The 15,035-nt window shown below is 43.0% G+C and overlaps 1 protein-coding gene across 1 annotated transcript in view; it reads left to right on the top strand.

Annotated features, from left to right (window-relative positions):
• LOC310803715 (immunoglobulin-like and fibronectin type III domain-containing protein 1) overlaps positions 1-14,476 on the top strand; it is a gene marked incomplete at both ends in the record, with an annotated part of 15,273 nt that extends 797 nt beyond the window's left edge. Inside the window, 20 exons of the mRNA XM_083668569.1 lie at positions 1,037-1,159; positions 2,160-2,299; positions 2,480-2,579; positions 2,753-2,828; positions 2,963-3,155; positions 3,469-3,582; positions 3,849-4,017; positions 4,216-4,488; positions 4,819-5,079; positions 9,695-9,810; positions 10,164-10,305; positions 10,492-10,785; positions 10,908-11,207; positions 11,457-11,642; positions 12,122-12,250; positions 12,395-12,474; positions 12,966-13,158; positions 13,416-13,712; positions 14,063-14,383; positions 14,472-14,476. Of these exons, the coding sequence (XP_083524695.1) occupies positions 1,037-1,159; positions 2,160-2,299; positions 2,480-2,579; positions 2,753-2,828; positions 2,963-3,155; positions 3,469-3,582; positions 3,849-4,017; positions 4,216-4,488; positions 4,819-5,079; positions 9,695-9,810; positions 10,164-10,305; positions 10,492-10,785; positions 10,908-11,207; positions 11,457-11,642; positions 12,122-12,250; positions 12,395-12,474; positions 12,966-13,158; positions 13,416-13,712; positions 14,063-14,383; positions 14,472-14,476 (3,512 nt within the window). The remainder of the gene's footprint in view (positions 1-1,036; positions 1,160-2,159; positions 2,300-2,479; positions 2,580-2,752; positions 2,829-2,962; positions 3,156-3,468; positions 3,583-3,848; positions 4,018-4,215; positions 4,489-4,818; positions 5,080-9,694; positions 9,811-10,163; positions 10,306-10,491; positions 10,786-10,907; positions 11,208-11,456; positions 11,643-12,121; positions 12,251-12,394; positions 12,475-12,965; positions 13,159-13,415; positions 13,713-14,062; positions 14,384-14,471) is intronic.
• Positions 14,477-15,035: the final 559 nt, after the last annotated feature.

The raw sequence follows: 15,035 nt of genomic DNA, 5'->3' as shown, positions 1-15,035 counted from the left end.
ACACTGGATGGACTGGGATTAAGAGCTATGAAGAGAAAATTCTTTCAACATCTGACAACAAAGCTTTGCGTACAATACTCACGCATCTCTGTGTGTTGATGATATGCCCTCTAAAGCGACCTTTGACCTTGCTGGGGGCAACATCTAGTGCTCAATCTCAAAGGTACAACAATGCAGTTAGTCCCAGTCTTTGATCGTTTGACTGTTTTTGTGTCACAATGTTCAGGCCTACGTGTTAATGTCCTAATGCTCAGCCTGCTGTAAGTCCAGTCCATTTGTAACCATACCGTGCTGACGTGCCCTGTATGTGCCCCCCCAACATGTCCACACAGTAGCAGGTCCTGACCCGGGGCTGTCCGAGGGTAAAGAAGGTAGGCCGGGGGAACAACCTGTCTAAAGTCATGAACGTTTCTGTTCCCCTCACTTGTCACTCCTGTGGCATGAAGGATGAACACGCCATGGGTTTGGTAACGTACGGTTTCACGTGCGAGGATATGTCACTGCATATCTGTTCAAACCATATACTCTGTCAGTTACAAGACGTGGTTGGCATGGATGGATGCACGAGAACAAGAAAACATGACAAATATGACAGAATCAACGATAACATCAAACATTCTAATATGTGATGTATTAGAATGGACATCGTGTTCAGCATGGTTGTCAAGGTTTATTACTTGGTTAATAAACATACAATGAATGGGAATGTTCAAGACCATGTTCATGTTGATTAGTTTACAGTTCATTTCAGATACTATGAGCAATTGAAATCTATAATTTTACTTAAGCAATTACTAGTCAACAATCTATAGTTAAATGTTACCAGTTACTAGTCAACAATCTATAGTTAAAAGTTACCAATTACTAGTCAACAATCTATAGTTAAATGTTACCAGTTACTAGTCAACAATCTATAGTTAAAAGTTACCAGTTACTAGTCAATAATCTATAGCTGAATGTTACCAGTTACTAGACAATAATCTATAATTTAATGTTACCAGTTACTAGTCAATAATCTATAGTTTAATGTTACCAGTGGGGATCAAGAAGAAGTCTAAGGTGCCGGGGGTCATGATCACACAGTTTGTGGAGGAGATTCCAGAGGGAAAGAGCCACCCAGACTTCACCCGCAAACCCATCGGTCTGACCATCCAGGAGGGTAAGCATACACACCACCACCACGTGTTTAGACTGAGTACAGACCCGGGGGAAATGGACCATATCCACCAATTAACCGTATAATCGTTGTGGTAACACATAAAACCACAATGAACCTATCTGTTGTGGTAACACATAAAACCGAGCCCTAACCCACTAGTATAAGGTGCTGGGAGGTACAGAGGCCGTCCTGACAGGATCACAGAGAGACGACAGGATCACAGAGAGACGACAGGATCACAGAGAGACGACAGGATCACAGAGAGATGACAGCACGCCGCCTGATGGGGTAGTTGATAAACAGGCCAGCTGGGACGAATAAACACGATTGCAAATCAATGCAAATGACTTTACCAACAATATGTTCCCTCATCAGACACACTCAGTGAAACATCATGACTGGTCAAATGTGTCTCACCCCCTTCAGCAGCTGATGACAGAGGGAACCTGGTGTTTTATGTTATCTTGTGATATCGGTCATTGAGAGTCGGCGACTCTTTTGATATTTTTTTTGATTATAAAGTTGAGTGACACTCCCGGGCGTGTGCTCTCCAGTGAGTGGGCGTAGTGCATGTGCGTTTTTTTTTTGTTTCACTATGGCGTCACTCCGGATCTTTAAAGGTCAACTCTGGGATTCGGGGCTGGAGGGCTAAGAGGAGCTAAAGATGCAGGGACCGACCACCCATGACATAAACATGATGGTTTTAACCATGTTTTTAACATATGTACAGTGTTTGGATATAATGACATTGTTTACAGACAATGGAGTTAAATAATCTTCTATTCTGGGTTCTGATGGGCTAAGACAGTGGAACTACGATCGTGAGGCGTTTATCAGTTATATTCTTCATCAGTGGCTGAATATCATTGATTGTCCCAAATTGCCCCTTTTATTATTAGCTACACTTTTGTATTTTGTGATTCCAGTCCTGATTTCCATATCAATTACAAATCATTACAAATGCATTTTCCCCTGTCCTCGAATCCTGCTTGTTTTACAGGGAAATCATCATTCTTCAAAGCCATCGTTTTTGGAGATCCGGAACCAACCGTGACGTGGGCCAGAAATAACGGAGAAGTGTCAGATACAACAAAATACCAACCAAAATACGACCCTGTTACTAATGAGCACACGTTTGAGGCATGTCTTCACATATCTTTACAGTATATGTCATGAAGAAGCAAATCAACTATGATTTGAAATTAATTGACTTTATTGTCCAGCCATTTGTTCATCGACTTATTACATGGATGTGTCATTGCACATCTGCTTCTGAAAAGGGCTTTTATGTTAGGAACTGTTTCCCTTGTTTTCCAACAGATGCCCAATATTTCTCCTGACCAAGCTGACACCTACAAATGCTTTGCCACAAATGAGTTTGGAAAAGCAGTAGTGACAGTAGTCCTGAATGTTATTGAAGGTAGGAGAAAATGTGTGCTGTATAAAGTGATAATTTTTCACAAAAGCATGGTGTTACTAGATAAAGCTTTAGTCAAACAAGATACGGTAGGCTACAGTATATGGAAAGATACAAGATATCTCCCATGTCCCAATGATTATGCCAGCTATGAATAATAAACTGTTTGTTTTCAGTTGGTTTCAAAAAGAACAAAGCCATGAAACCAGGAGATAAAAATGCAGACTTCAAGACTGTCCTGAAGAGAAAAAGGTGTTTATGTGTGATATTGTCATGGTTTGGTCTTGGTATTTTATGATTTATTAACAACCGCATATGATTCAACTCAATAATTGTTAAATACCTACAGTAATATGATATTTTTTCTTTATCTTTTTTCATACCAGCAAAATACTTCCCAAGTCTGAGCAGCCTGAGAGAAAAGAAGGGGAGATTGATCCAAAATTTTGGGAACTTTTGTTGAGTGCTGAAAAGAAAGATTATGAGCGCATTTGTAATGAGTTTGGAGTGAAAGACTTCCGCTTTGTGCTGAAGAAGCTGAGTGAGATGAAGAAGGAGAGGGAAGAAGAACAGGCACAGGTTTATAACACCATTATATTTAATACATGATGTAAAATGATCTCAAAGGAACAGTGCACTACAAAATCACAGTTTTCAGACCTCAAAGCTGGTCTGATATTGAGATAAGTATGCCGGCCATCTGTTACACCTCAATCCCAACTTAATGGAGGCTATAAGCACTTGATACACTTAAGATGATATCCCTGCAATCATTAATGGTCCAGTATGTAGATTTAAAATGGTATAATATTCCTTCTGGTAAAATGTTGTTCACACTCTGAATGTACTTTGCAATTTGTTCACGTTCAACTCTCTCTGTATCTGTATCCAGTTCATCAAGCACATATCTAACCTGAAGCCTATCGACTTCAACCCAGATGGCACTGCATCCTTTGAGATTGACATGGACCTCATTGAACCCAGCAGCAGGATCTTCATTTACAAGGTCAGACTAAAGGGCAGGATGCCACTGAACAGGAGGAGTGGGTCCGCATGGACCTGTTGTGCCCTGACTAACACGTTTTGGCTGACCTACTGTCCATCTCAGGAGAAAATGTTGCTATTGGCAGTCCTGCTTTGAGGACCTCTGTAACTCGCCTCAGAAAACATCTGGAGAAAATACTGGCAAATATGTTGACGTTCTATTTACCATGACGATTTCCGTGCCACCTTGTTTCCCCAAGAGAAACAGCTGTATGCATTTCCTCACAGGATGGAGTGATGGTCCCTTACACCAAGGAACTGGGAGAAAGCATGAGGCACAGCCTCACCATCGTCGGACGGAAGTATGTGTTCAGCATCAGGGACCTGCTGCCTGACGATGCGGGGCTCTATCAGCTGGACGTTGAGGACGCCAACATATTTTCTACCGATTTCAAGAGTAAGTCCCACATGGATCCATATCCTGGGTCCAAGTCCTCAAAACATGATGTCATAATACAAAACACAGTTGTGTACACACACATACACAGCCTAAATGGTTATGGAGTATTTCAATTCACAAATATTCCGTATAAGAACACTGGTCTCATCTGTGGGTGGTTGTCATGGCTATAGCATGTCTTCTATTCTGTTTCAGTTCCCATGATTGATTTCCTGGTGAAGATTCAGGAGGTGAAGGCGATGGAGAGAGAGGACGCTGTGTTTGAGTGTGTCCTGTCCAACCCCTTCTCCAGGGTCATGTGGGTGGGCAAGAACCTGCCCCTGGAGCAGGGAGAGAAGTACGATATTGAGGCCTCTGAAGACAAGCTCATCCACAGACTGGTAGTGAAGGACTGCTTGGTCGTGGATAAGGGGATCTATGCTGCTGTGGCAGGACTCAAATCTTGCAATGCTTTTCTTATTGTTGAAGGTAAGAAACTGCATACTATTCTACCAATTAGGGCTTTCTTTTTTTTGACAGCGTTGTAGCACTGAGATCATCTTAAATACATCGTAGACTATAGAGGAGAGGAGATCTTGTAAGTGCTACAAAGGTCTCGAGAAACATACCCCAGATATTCACGAGTCATTCGTTTTTTTCAGTAGCTCCCTTGTGTATTGATCAACATGTACAATTTACTACAGTACATTTTAACATGTTCTGCTTTTGCTGTTTTCTCTTTACGTGCTCTGATACCTCTCCGCTGTTGTGCTCCACCTCACTCTGTGGTCAACCTCTCTGGTCGTGTCTTTGTTCCAGCTGACACAGACCCAAAACTGAGTGGCAAAAAGAAGCCCAGGAAAACCACCAGAGCAGGCGGAGCTGGAGTTGACCTGGAGAAGATTGCCCAGGAGCAGCAAGTGAAGCTTCAGAAGGACCGAGAGGAGAGGGTAGAGCAGGTGAAGGCGGCCAAGGTTGAGAGAGAGGCTGCCGGTCCTCCAGAGCCTCCAGCCTCCGCCCCAGCTTCCGCCCCGGCCTCTGCCCCTGCATCTGCGGCTGCCACCACTCCAAAAAAACAAAGTAAGAATCCTGACAGCACCGTTCACAGAAATGACACGTGGAAGTATAGCATTCCATAATCCTCAACATTCTTACTATTTTCATCATAAATTACGATTTTAACGGTTACATTACTAACATGTTGTTACATAGTAATAAGGGAATTGTGTTCTTATTCCACTTGTGTAATAACACACATTGCTCAACCCCATCACTAAACAACAACAAATGAATTACCAATGTTCTATGAAACAGCATGTTCACATTAGTGGTTATTACAGTACAGCACCATACCAGTGTCACATATGTGAAAACTGTTATTTTCTCCATTCTGTGGTGTAAAATAAAAAAAGGTCCAAAACAAATTCCCCCCTACTGAAATAATGCTGATATAGTAGTAGATTATAGTCGTAGATTGTAGTTCGTTTGAGTTTCTTGAACCCAAATTCATTGAATGTAAATTTTTCCCATCTGGATTTTTTCAAACAGCTGATATCAGCATTGTGTGACGCGTCGGCCTGAAGTTTCTTCTACGTTTTCTTGTCCGATAAAGTAGCGTTTGATTAGTCTTCACGTTGGCTCCTGTATTCCTTGTCTTTAAGTTAATTCATACCTTTTCAACATAGAGACAAACTCATTGGGAAACGGTTACATGAGCCAACCTCTAGTTAACCAGACAAGAACACTTGCATGTTACCCATGTTACCCATGTTACCCATGTTACCCATGTTACCCATGTTACCCATGTTACCCAGTGCCCCGATGGTAAAACTTAATGGGGATTTTTTTTTAACTTGAACTGGAAACAAGTTTACAGACGACGTTTTGACAAAACAACTTCACCTCTCTTTCTTTTCAGTCTCGTCTCTGTTGATGTTACTGTATTATTCCACTGTGATGCTGAAATACTGTTTACCTTGAAATATCTCATAACATATTTGGCATAGGTACAGTATCCTTATAAAGGTGTGTGTATGACGGTCATTCACTGGTTGTGATGATTAATGCTGTAGGAGTGTCAAAGACAAAAGGCCCAGCAGAGAGTTTAGGGGCGGATCCACAGGTAGTGGATGTGGGGGATGGTAAGAGACCACCAGGGCTGTCTTCACCGCCGCATGGACACCATGTCAAATATGGAAGCCATTTGAAACATAATGGCTTTGAACGTTACTGTGTTTACTCATGACATCACTACTCATGAAGAACTATAGGTATTACAGGGACGTGTTGACTTATGCATGGATACCCTGGGTGAATCTCAAAAGTATTTCTTTGATTCCTTGAATTCCTCTCTCCTTGAGCCCTTCATTGGAGAAGGGCGAACGGGAGGAAGCAGGGATATTGTCCTCCAGTGCGTTTGGAGACAGAGGAGGAGAGGAATCACTGCAACACTTCAGAGATTCACCATGTGTCAAATATGGAAGCCATTTGAAACAGAATGGCTTTGAAAGTCAGTGTGTTTACTGGGATTGATGTTGACTTATATAGTAGAACAACTCACACCTCACATTGGTTTATTGGTTAAACTTTTATTATGAAACATTGACTTTGTTGTTTCATAATCAACAGGAAGCTGTTCCATTGTTGAGGTCCAGTCTCTTATTGGCTTCTCTGACAGTACTGACTCTGACAGTACTGACTCTGACAGTACTGACTCTCTACAGTACTGACTCTGACAGTACTGACTCTGACAGTACTGACTCTTACAGTACTGACTCTTACAGTACTGACTCTGACAGTACTGACTCTTACAGTACTGACTCTGACAGTACTGACTCTGACAGTACTGACTCTGACAGTACTGACTCTGACAGTACTGACTCTGACAGTACTGACTCTACACAGCAGTGTCCTTCATCCTCAGTGTGATTGCTTTGTGTTGCTTTGTGTTTGATTTTGTTTGATTTCATTTAAATGTATGTTTTTCTATTTTCACTTTACATTACAGTACAAAAACAACGTCAACATTTAATGTCCGTTGTATTATGTGTTTTTGTTGCATATACATGTGTGTAGTGTGTTGTTGATGTTGTTGTTGATGTTGTTGTTGTTGATGTTGATGTTGATGTTGTTGATGTTGTTGTTGTTGATGTTGTTGTTTTTGATGTTGTTTTTGATGTTGTTGTTGTTGATGTTGTTGTTGATATTGTTTCTGATGTTATTGATGTTGTTGTTATTGATGTTGTTGTTGTTGTTGTTGTTGATGTTGTTGATGTTGTTGATGTTGTTGTTATTGATGTTGTTGTTGTTGTTGATGTTGTTGTTGATGTTGTTGTTGATGTTGTTGTTGTTGATGTTTTACCTCTACAACTCTACATATACTGCAGTAAAAGCCACCTTTTGTGATCAACAAAGATGAAATAATGGCTGACACTCCATCACAGTTTAAGTGCACTCTAAAAACTGATTATTAATGTTTTAAATGGATCAGTGGTTGTTGAATAGAAATGCAGACACAAAAAGAACATAATACATTAAAATATGATCAGCAGCAGCAGGAGATGAGTAGATGAACTGGATGGTAATCAGAGGATCAAAGCCACAGAGCAGAACCACTCCATGTGACTCATTAACCTCACATTAGTCCCATAATGATTACTCAATTACTAATTAACTATTTTAGGCAGGGGAGGTCCTGATCAGTATTAATCAGTATTATTATTATTATTATTATTACATGAGTACATTTTTCAACACTCCTCAAGTGTGTGTTAAACAATAATAATCATGGATAAGGTGAATATTATATAGAAATAGGGTAAATGGTCAATGTTTGGGCTAATAGATATTGCAGGCAGTTACTGTAGAGGATGGAATAGAAACGAGTCAGAAGTGGCTCTGAATAACTGTCTGTCACTGATAGGTGAATCTGACGGAGCGGGGCGTGGCTCACAGGGCGTGGCTTCAGACAGCGGTAAGAGAGACACGTGACCCTGCTTGACCAATAACATCACTAAGATCAGAGTGGTACAGAGAGACACGTGACCCAGCTTGACGTCACATGTCTGATCACCAGTGTTATCTTACTTTAATACCCTACCTATGCATAGAGTACATCTAATACTGGATGCATCTGCCTAAAACCATATTAACATAGTATTAAATTACTTTATTAATGACTTTATCAATTACATTTATCCTGATGACCTTTGTACTCTGTCATAGTAAGAGACATATCAAGGAACACATTATTTGTGTTTATTGTAAATCAAAAAATACTTATCTTTGTTATGTTTTATGTCTGCATATGGAGGAAAACATTTTCAAAAATATTGTACATGTACATACACAGGCCTAAAGATTGTATATGTTAACTGAAGAGGCTGAAGTGAAGGCTTTGAGAATGATGGGTCTGTGGTTGTAATGACCCATAGGAGCTGCAGTCAGTACCGGGTTCGTCCCACAGGGCGGCGCTCCAGGAGGTGGTAAGACAGGCATTGATGATTTAATGAGTTTTAATGAGGATTTAATTTAGTGTTTTAATATTACTGAGGAGTTTAAGATCGTTCCTAATGCGGAGTGGGGAGACTACTGCATCGCTAACTCACCGAAATTATTGTTTTGACGAAAAATCGATTTAATGGTAACATCGAATAAATATCTCACACACTTTTGGATCGAATGTTTTTAATTAATCCGTCAAAAATAATAACAAAAGAAGATGCTGTCAGTAGCCATTATTACTGAGGCTGTCCAAGAGCAGGAGAGGAGGACCCTGCTGGGATGCTTGGTGGGACGTCCGATGTGTGTGGATGAAACGGTGTCTGTTTTCAGTGTGTTATAAGTCCCACTGTCATGTGTCATTGTTGTATCAGTATGCTTGCTTGCATTGCTTAAACCATTACCCTTTTGAGAAACAATTAATAACGCTAAAATCCATGACAATGACACACTGACCTGATATTTGCACCATTAATTCATATTTACCACTGTAAATATGAGGTATCTGAAGCACTGGTTATTGTAACAGGTTTGCCGAGACTACTGCAGTAGTCTGAAGTGGTGATTTGTCTGTCTGTTTGATAAGTACTGTATGTATGTCTCTTGTTCTTCTGAGGTAAGTGCTGTTGTTCTGTATGTGAATAATGTCAAGCACATAGAAAGAAGAAAATGTTAACATTCATAATAAGTAACAGCATTCACATTACCATACATATGATAACACTAACAGCATTTACATTACCATACATATGATAACACTAACAGCATTTACATTACCATACATATGATAACACTAACAGCATTCACATTACCATACATATGATAACACTAACAGCATTTACATTACCATACATATGATAACACTAACAGCATTCACATTACCATACATATGATAACACTAACAGCATTCACATTACCATACATATGATAACACTAACAGCATTCACATTACCATACATATGATAACACTAACAGCATTCACATTACCATACATATGATAACACTAACAGCATTCACATTACCATACATATGATAACACTAACAGCATTTACATTACCATACATATGATAACAGTCCCAGTATATAACGTTAATAGACGTTAATAGAGAACAGTATATTTACTTTCTTCATTAGATCTTCTACTCTACTATTAAAAGCAGGTGTCAGATGTTGACGTGTGTGTTGTGCTCTGTAGAAGCCACCATCGTCAGCGGACTGTCAGACGTGCATGCGATCCGCGGCCAGCCAGCTCAGCTAGAGTGTAAGATGAACACCACGTGTGATGGAACCTGGTTCAAAGATGGAGAGAAGGTAAGGGTTGATCAGGGACATACTTACATTCACTGCCGCTCCGCTCCGAACACCTCGTTCCTGCCAGGCTGGACGCAGGCAGCGTTCCATTTTGTTTTTATTACAAAGCATTTGACATCACATAACTCATTCAGTGCAGAGGGTGAATAAATTTGCCCAAACGGTCAACATTCTAGAGTGCCATGGATGATTTTATTCACCAGAAATGCATAAATGATGATGCTTTTGATGGTTTTGTAGCCAATCAAAGTGTTGTTGCTAGGTAAACACCACATAAAACACTTGGCCCTCTAGGTAGTGAGTGTTCCGGAACTCTTTGGCAGTTGGTGAGTTAATGTCTTTTGGCTTTTCAGTTGTCCGCCAAAGTTGGACTCGCCATATCCAAAGCTGACACGTCTCACAAGCTGAAGATCGCCCGCAGCCTGGATGACGATGCTGGACTCTACCATTTCGAGGCAGAAGGATGCAAATCAGAAGCAACCGTCAGCGTTGGAGGTTTGTGAGGATTCCCAGTGGGAACACTTGACCGACGACCGTTTATATGATGTTTATATGATGTTGATACAATGTTTATATGATGTTTATATGATGTTGATACGATGTTTATATGATGTTTATATGATGTTGATACGATGGTCACCTCGAGAGCACCCACCCGCCATCTGTTTCCTCGTCTCCTAGAAATCCCGGAATTTGACCCCGATGACCTCCACAAGTTCTCCAAGCCTGTGATCGTGAGGGTGGGTCAGAACGCTGCGTTTAAGATGCCCTACACCCCCCAGGAGGGCCTGCAGATCCGGTGGTTTAAGGACGGCGTGGAGCTGAAGGACGGCGGGGGGGTGAAGGTCATGAAGGAGACCAACCACAGCCGGCTGCTGCTCAGGGACTGTCTGCGCTCAGACGGCGGAGAGATCAAGATCCAACTGAGTAACCTGTTTGGCGCCGCGGAGGCCACCTCCCGACTCATCGTCCTCGGTAAGAACACACACACACACACACACACACACACACACACACACACACACACACTCACACACTTCTATGTTCTTGTTAGATTATAACTTTACATTGAAATATCTTCATGTTCTGCCTCTCAGACAGGCCCGGCCCGCCCGAGGGTCCGGTGGAGGTGGTGGAGAGCTCCTCCACGCTGATCGAGCTGAAGTGGAACCCGCCCCTGGATGACGGCGGCAGCCCCATCACCAACTACATCATCGAGAGGCAGCAGATGGGCCAGAGCCTGTGGATCAAGCTGGGGGACGTCTCGGCCGACAAGACCAGCTACCGGGACCGGAACGTGGCCCACGGCAAGAAGTACCTCTACCGGATCTCCGCAGAGAACCCTGAGGGCCTTAGCGATCCGCTGGAGACGGAGAACATCATGGCCGGAATACTGAGTGAGCCAATCAGAGGCCTTTATCTTCTTCCTATTAGCTATTGTATTAAACTCATTGTTTTTAGCTCCCGTAGAAGTAAGCCTTACAATAACAATGGACATTTTCTTTTGGAGATTATCGTGTCTGTATTCTAAAGAGTATTTGTCACCCATCTAGAGATAGTATTGGACTGTCTGTCTGTCTCTCAGTATGGGACTGTCTGTCCGTCTCTCAGTATGGTCATTGTTTGTTGTCATCTCCATGCGTTAGTATTCCCTAACCCACCTGGGGCGCCCAAAGTGGTCAGCACCTCCAAGACGTGTATCAACCTGACCTGGACCGCTCCCCCCGAGAGAGACCCGCCTGGACCCAAACTCATGGGCTACCAGCTGGAGAAACGCAAGAAGGACACAACCCAGTGGATCGCTCTGAACCCCGTGAACGAGCCGATCGAAGGTCAGAAGGTCATCAGATTAGGCTACTTGCTGCTCTTCTGAACACACACTGTATAACAACAGAGAAGCACCATTACATTGGATGGCATTAAAGGGGCAATCTGTGTTTGGGACATCCATTTGTGGACTTTTCATTTAATGATATATCGTCATTTATTATTGGAGAATATAACTTATAAATTAACCCCATCAGAACCCAACATAGAAGCTGGTATACAACACTGTACAGCTTCAAAACATGGTTGGTCAGTGCTTGGAGCCTCCCCCACCCTATGGTTGGTCAGTGCTTCATATCCATCTGTGATTCTGGTTCCATTTCTCCAACCCCGTCCCTCAGCTGTTTGTTGTTGTTTAAATCCCAGAATGCCCCTTTAACTGTAAAGCCAAAGTGATGGTTGCTGTAATATCCTTCCTCAGAGGACACAATGACGTCAGAATGCCTGTTTTAACTTTCAGTGGTCGTTTATTGTTGATCTTCAGGGGAAAGTTATGCGGTGAAAGACGTGACGGAGGGGGGTGAGTACGAGTTCAGGGTGTCGGGCATCAACGTGTCTGGAGCCGGAGACCCCAGCCCCCCCTCTCCCATGGCGTGTGCCAAGAACCCCAACAGTGAGTTGCTTTCAAAGATGTCAGCCTCTGGAGGCATATGCCCGATGATTTTATACCAACAAAATAGTTATGAAGTCTCCTTATGATCCTCCCAAGTTATGGGTAAAATTCCTAAAAGCGTACTTGTGTGTGTTTGTCATTCAGTGAAGCCGCGTTTCAAAGATCCCGAGGACTTTATGGTGGTCAGAGCCGGAAATTCTGTGCGAATCAAAATTAACTACGAGGTAAACGACAGCGTCCTCAGGAAGTCTGCAAATCCTCACAAGTTCTGTTTATTAGTTTAATGCATTTTAACGGTCTTGTCACAGTCTACCACAGACTAACCCTATGTCATGTAGATCATATCAGACATTTTAAATGAAACCTGTTTTTTTTCTGCCATTCCAGACATGATATCTGGCAAAAAATAAAAAAAATTGTCTGGAAAGAACTAGATTATTCATATTACACATGACACATGACTCTTTCTGAGAACATGTACTGTATTCAATGAACAATGCACTGGAGGGAGAATCATGTGATCACATGCATTGTGTTGATTGTTTTCTGTGTACTATATCAGTGTGTTGTGTTGTGTGTGTTGTTGTGTACTTTATCAGTGTGTTGTATTGTGTGTGTTGTTGTGTACTATATCAGTGTTTGGTTGTGTGTGTGTGTGTGTGTGTATCCACCCTGCCTACAGTATGTGATCATTATAATAACCATGGTCCTGTAGGCTGAGCCTCCCCCAGTCATCACCTGGCTGAAAGATGCCGAGCCCGTCTCCGCCTGGCTCAACGTGATCAACACGGACGGCTCCTCCCAGCTGGTCGTCCCCTCCTCCAAGCGCTCTGATTCAGGCGTGTACACCATCATGGCCAAGAACTCAGTGGGCGAGACCAGCTTCGACATCGAGGTCAGAGTCACAGGTAAAGCCAAACCCACTCCTTCATCATGTTCTGCTCGCCGGTGGAGATCTGCTGAGTGTGTTTTTGATGGTTCGAAAGCACAATGTTAAACGACATTACTGATATTATATGCCGTTTATTAATTCATGAACATGAGGCCTATGTAGACATACTGCAGCTGTGCATGTCACGTATGTTCTTATGTCACATATGATCTTATGCCACGTGTGACCTTATGACCTCCTGACCTCATGACCTCCCCTCCTGTGCGTTCCCAGACGAGCCCAAGCGTCCCGGGGCGGTGGCGTTGGAGCAGACGGTCCACGGGAAGGTGGTGGTGTCGTGGGCGCCGTCTCCAGACGAGGAGCTGGATGATCGGCTGCACTACCTGCTGGCAGAGCACGACTCCCACGGCCGCATGTGGCGCACGGCCGCAGACCGCCTCTTCTGCACCTCCTACACCATCAACAACATCCTGCCGGGGAGGGAGTACCACTTCCGCGTCTACGCCAAGAACGACATGGGCCTCTCCGACCCGTCCGACTCCCCGACCTGGGGCATCAACAGCAATAGAGGTCGGTCCGACTCCAGCTCCTGTTCACTAAACAATATAATTCAACTTCATACCGTTCTGTCTGCTCTGCTCTCAAACCCCCCCCCCCCCCCCCCCCCACACACACACACACACACCACAGGCTTCGGGTCAAGTCTATTTGAACCTTGTCAGAGCAAGGGAATGAGTTCTTGAATAATTATTTATTATTCTATTTCTGTAACTCATACGCAGCATTTGATTGATTTCCTGAAGTGCCTGGTGAGGTGAAATGGAATAGTCCCCAATCTCCGTTTTCATTTGCTTTCCTCTCATTTGATTTGATTTCCAGATGTATTATATGCATTCCATTTAATTTTTTTTACTCTCTAGTTCCAATAACTACGAACACACCGACCGGGGTCAGCTTGGAGCGACCTCCGTCCATCCTGGTCCCCCTGAAGGTGCACACTCCCCCCAAGGGCTACCAGCTGTACATGACCTGCGCCGTGCGGGGGTACCCCACCCCCACCGTCATGTGGTACCTGGATGACGTCTGCATCAACTACGACAACAACTACTACATCACCAACGCCTATGGCGTGTGCTCCATCTACATCCTTCGGGTCAGGGCCAAGGACAGCGGAGACTACCGGGTGGTGGCGGTGAACTCCTTCGGCAAGGCGGAGTGCTCCACTAGCCTCGTTGTGAAAGGTAAGACTCTCAGCAGACAGACAGGACTGTGTTGACGAAGGTCTCTCTCACTCCCTTAACGTTCTCTCTTTGTGTCATTTCTCCACAGACTGAATCTGAAGCTTGAAGATTTGTTTCATGCACATCCTGATCTAATTATATGTATTAAAAGATATATATTAATAGTTTGCATTGCATTAATAGTTGTTGTTTTGCCTGTTGTTCTATTATTTATTATTTGATGTAGATTCAGTTATTGGATGATCTTAGTATCTAAACTTTATTTAAACAGGCTCTCCTTTTTTTCGTTTCTTTCAAAAAGGGATTCAGAAGGTTGGAAATGTACTTTGGAAAACTGCAGTAAATGAGTTGATTCATTCTGTACATTCTGTCTGTTCTCTGTTGGTTATTTCACCTGGATCCCATTATTTTCACACACGTTCTCTGACAGGATGACCTGACCAATCGGCACAGAGGTGGTGGATCTTGACATTTGTGGTATCACTCATATTAATTGCATTTCTATATAGCGCCTTTCTAGACATCCGAAGCGCTCACATTGTAAGAGGTGCACCTGCCTGGGTGATGCCACGGCAAATGTTTTGCGGCAGAAAGCTCACCACACATCAGCTGTCAGTGCAGAGGTGGTGTCGATGTCGCTAGCGCCCCCTAC

This window comes from Argentina silus, assembly GCF_951799395.1.
Source record: "Argentina silus genome assembly, chromosome: 4".
Taxonomy (NCBI): domain Eukaryota; kingdom Metazoa; phylum Chordata; class Actinopteri; order Argentiniformes; family Argentinidae; genus Argentina; species Argentina silus.
The sequence above is the reverse complement of the archived record's forward strand: the minus strand, read 5'-3'. Positions and strand labels throughout refer to the sequence as shown.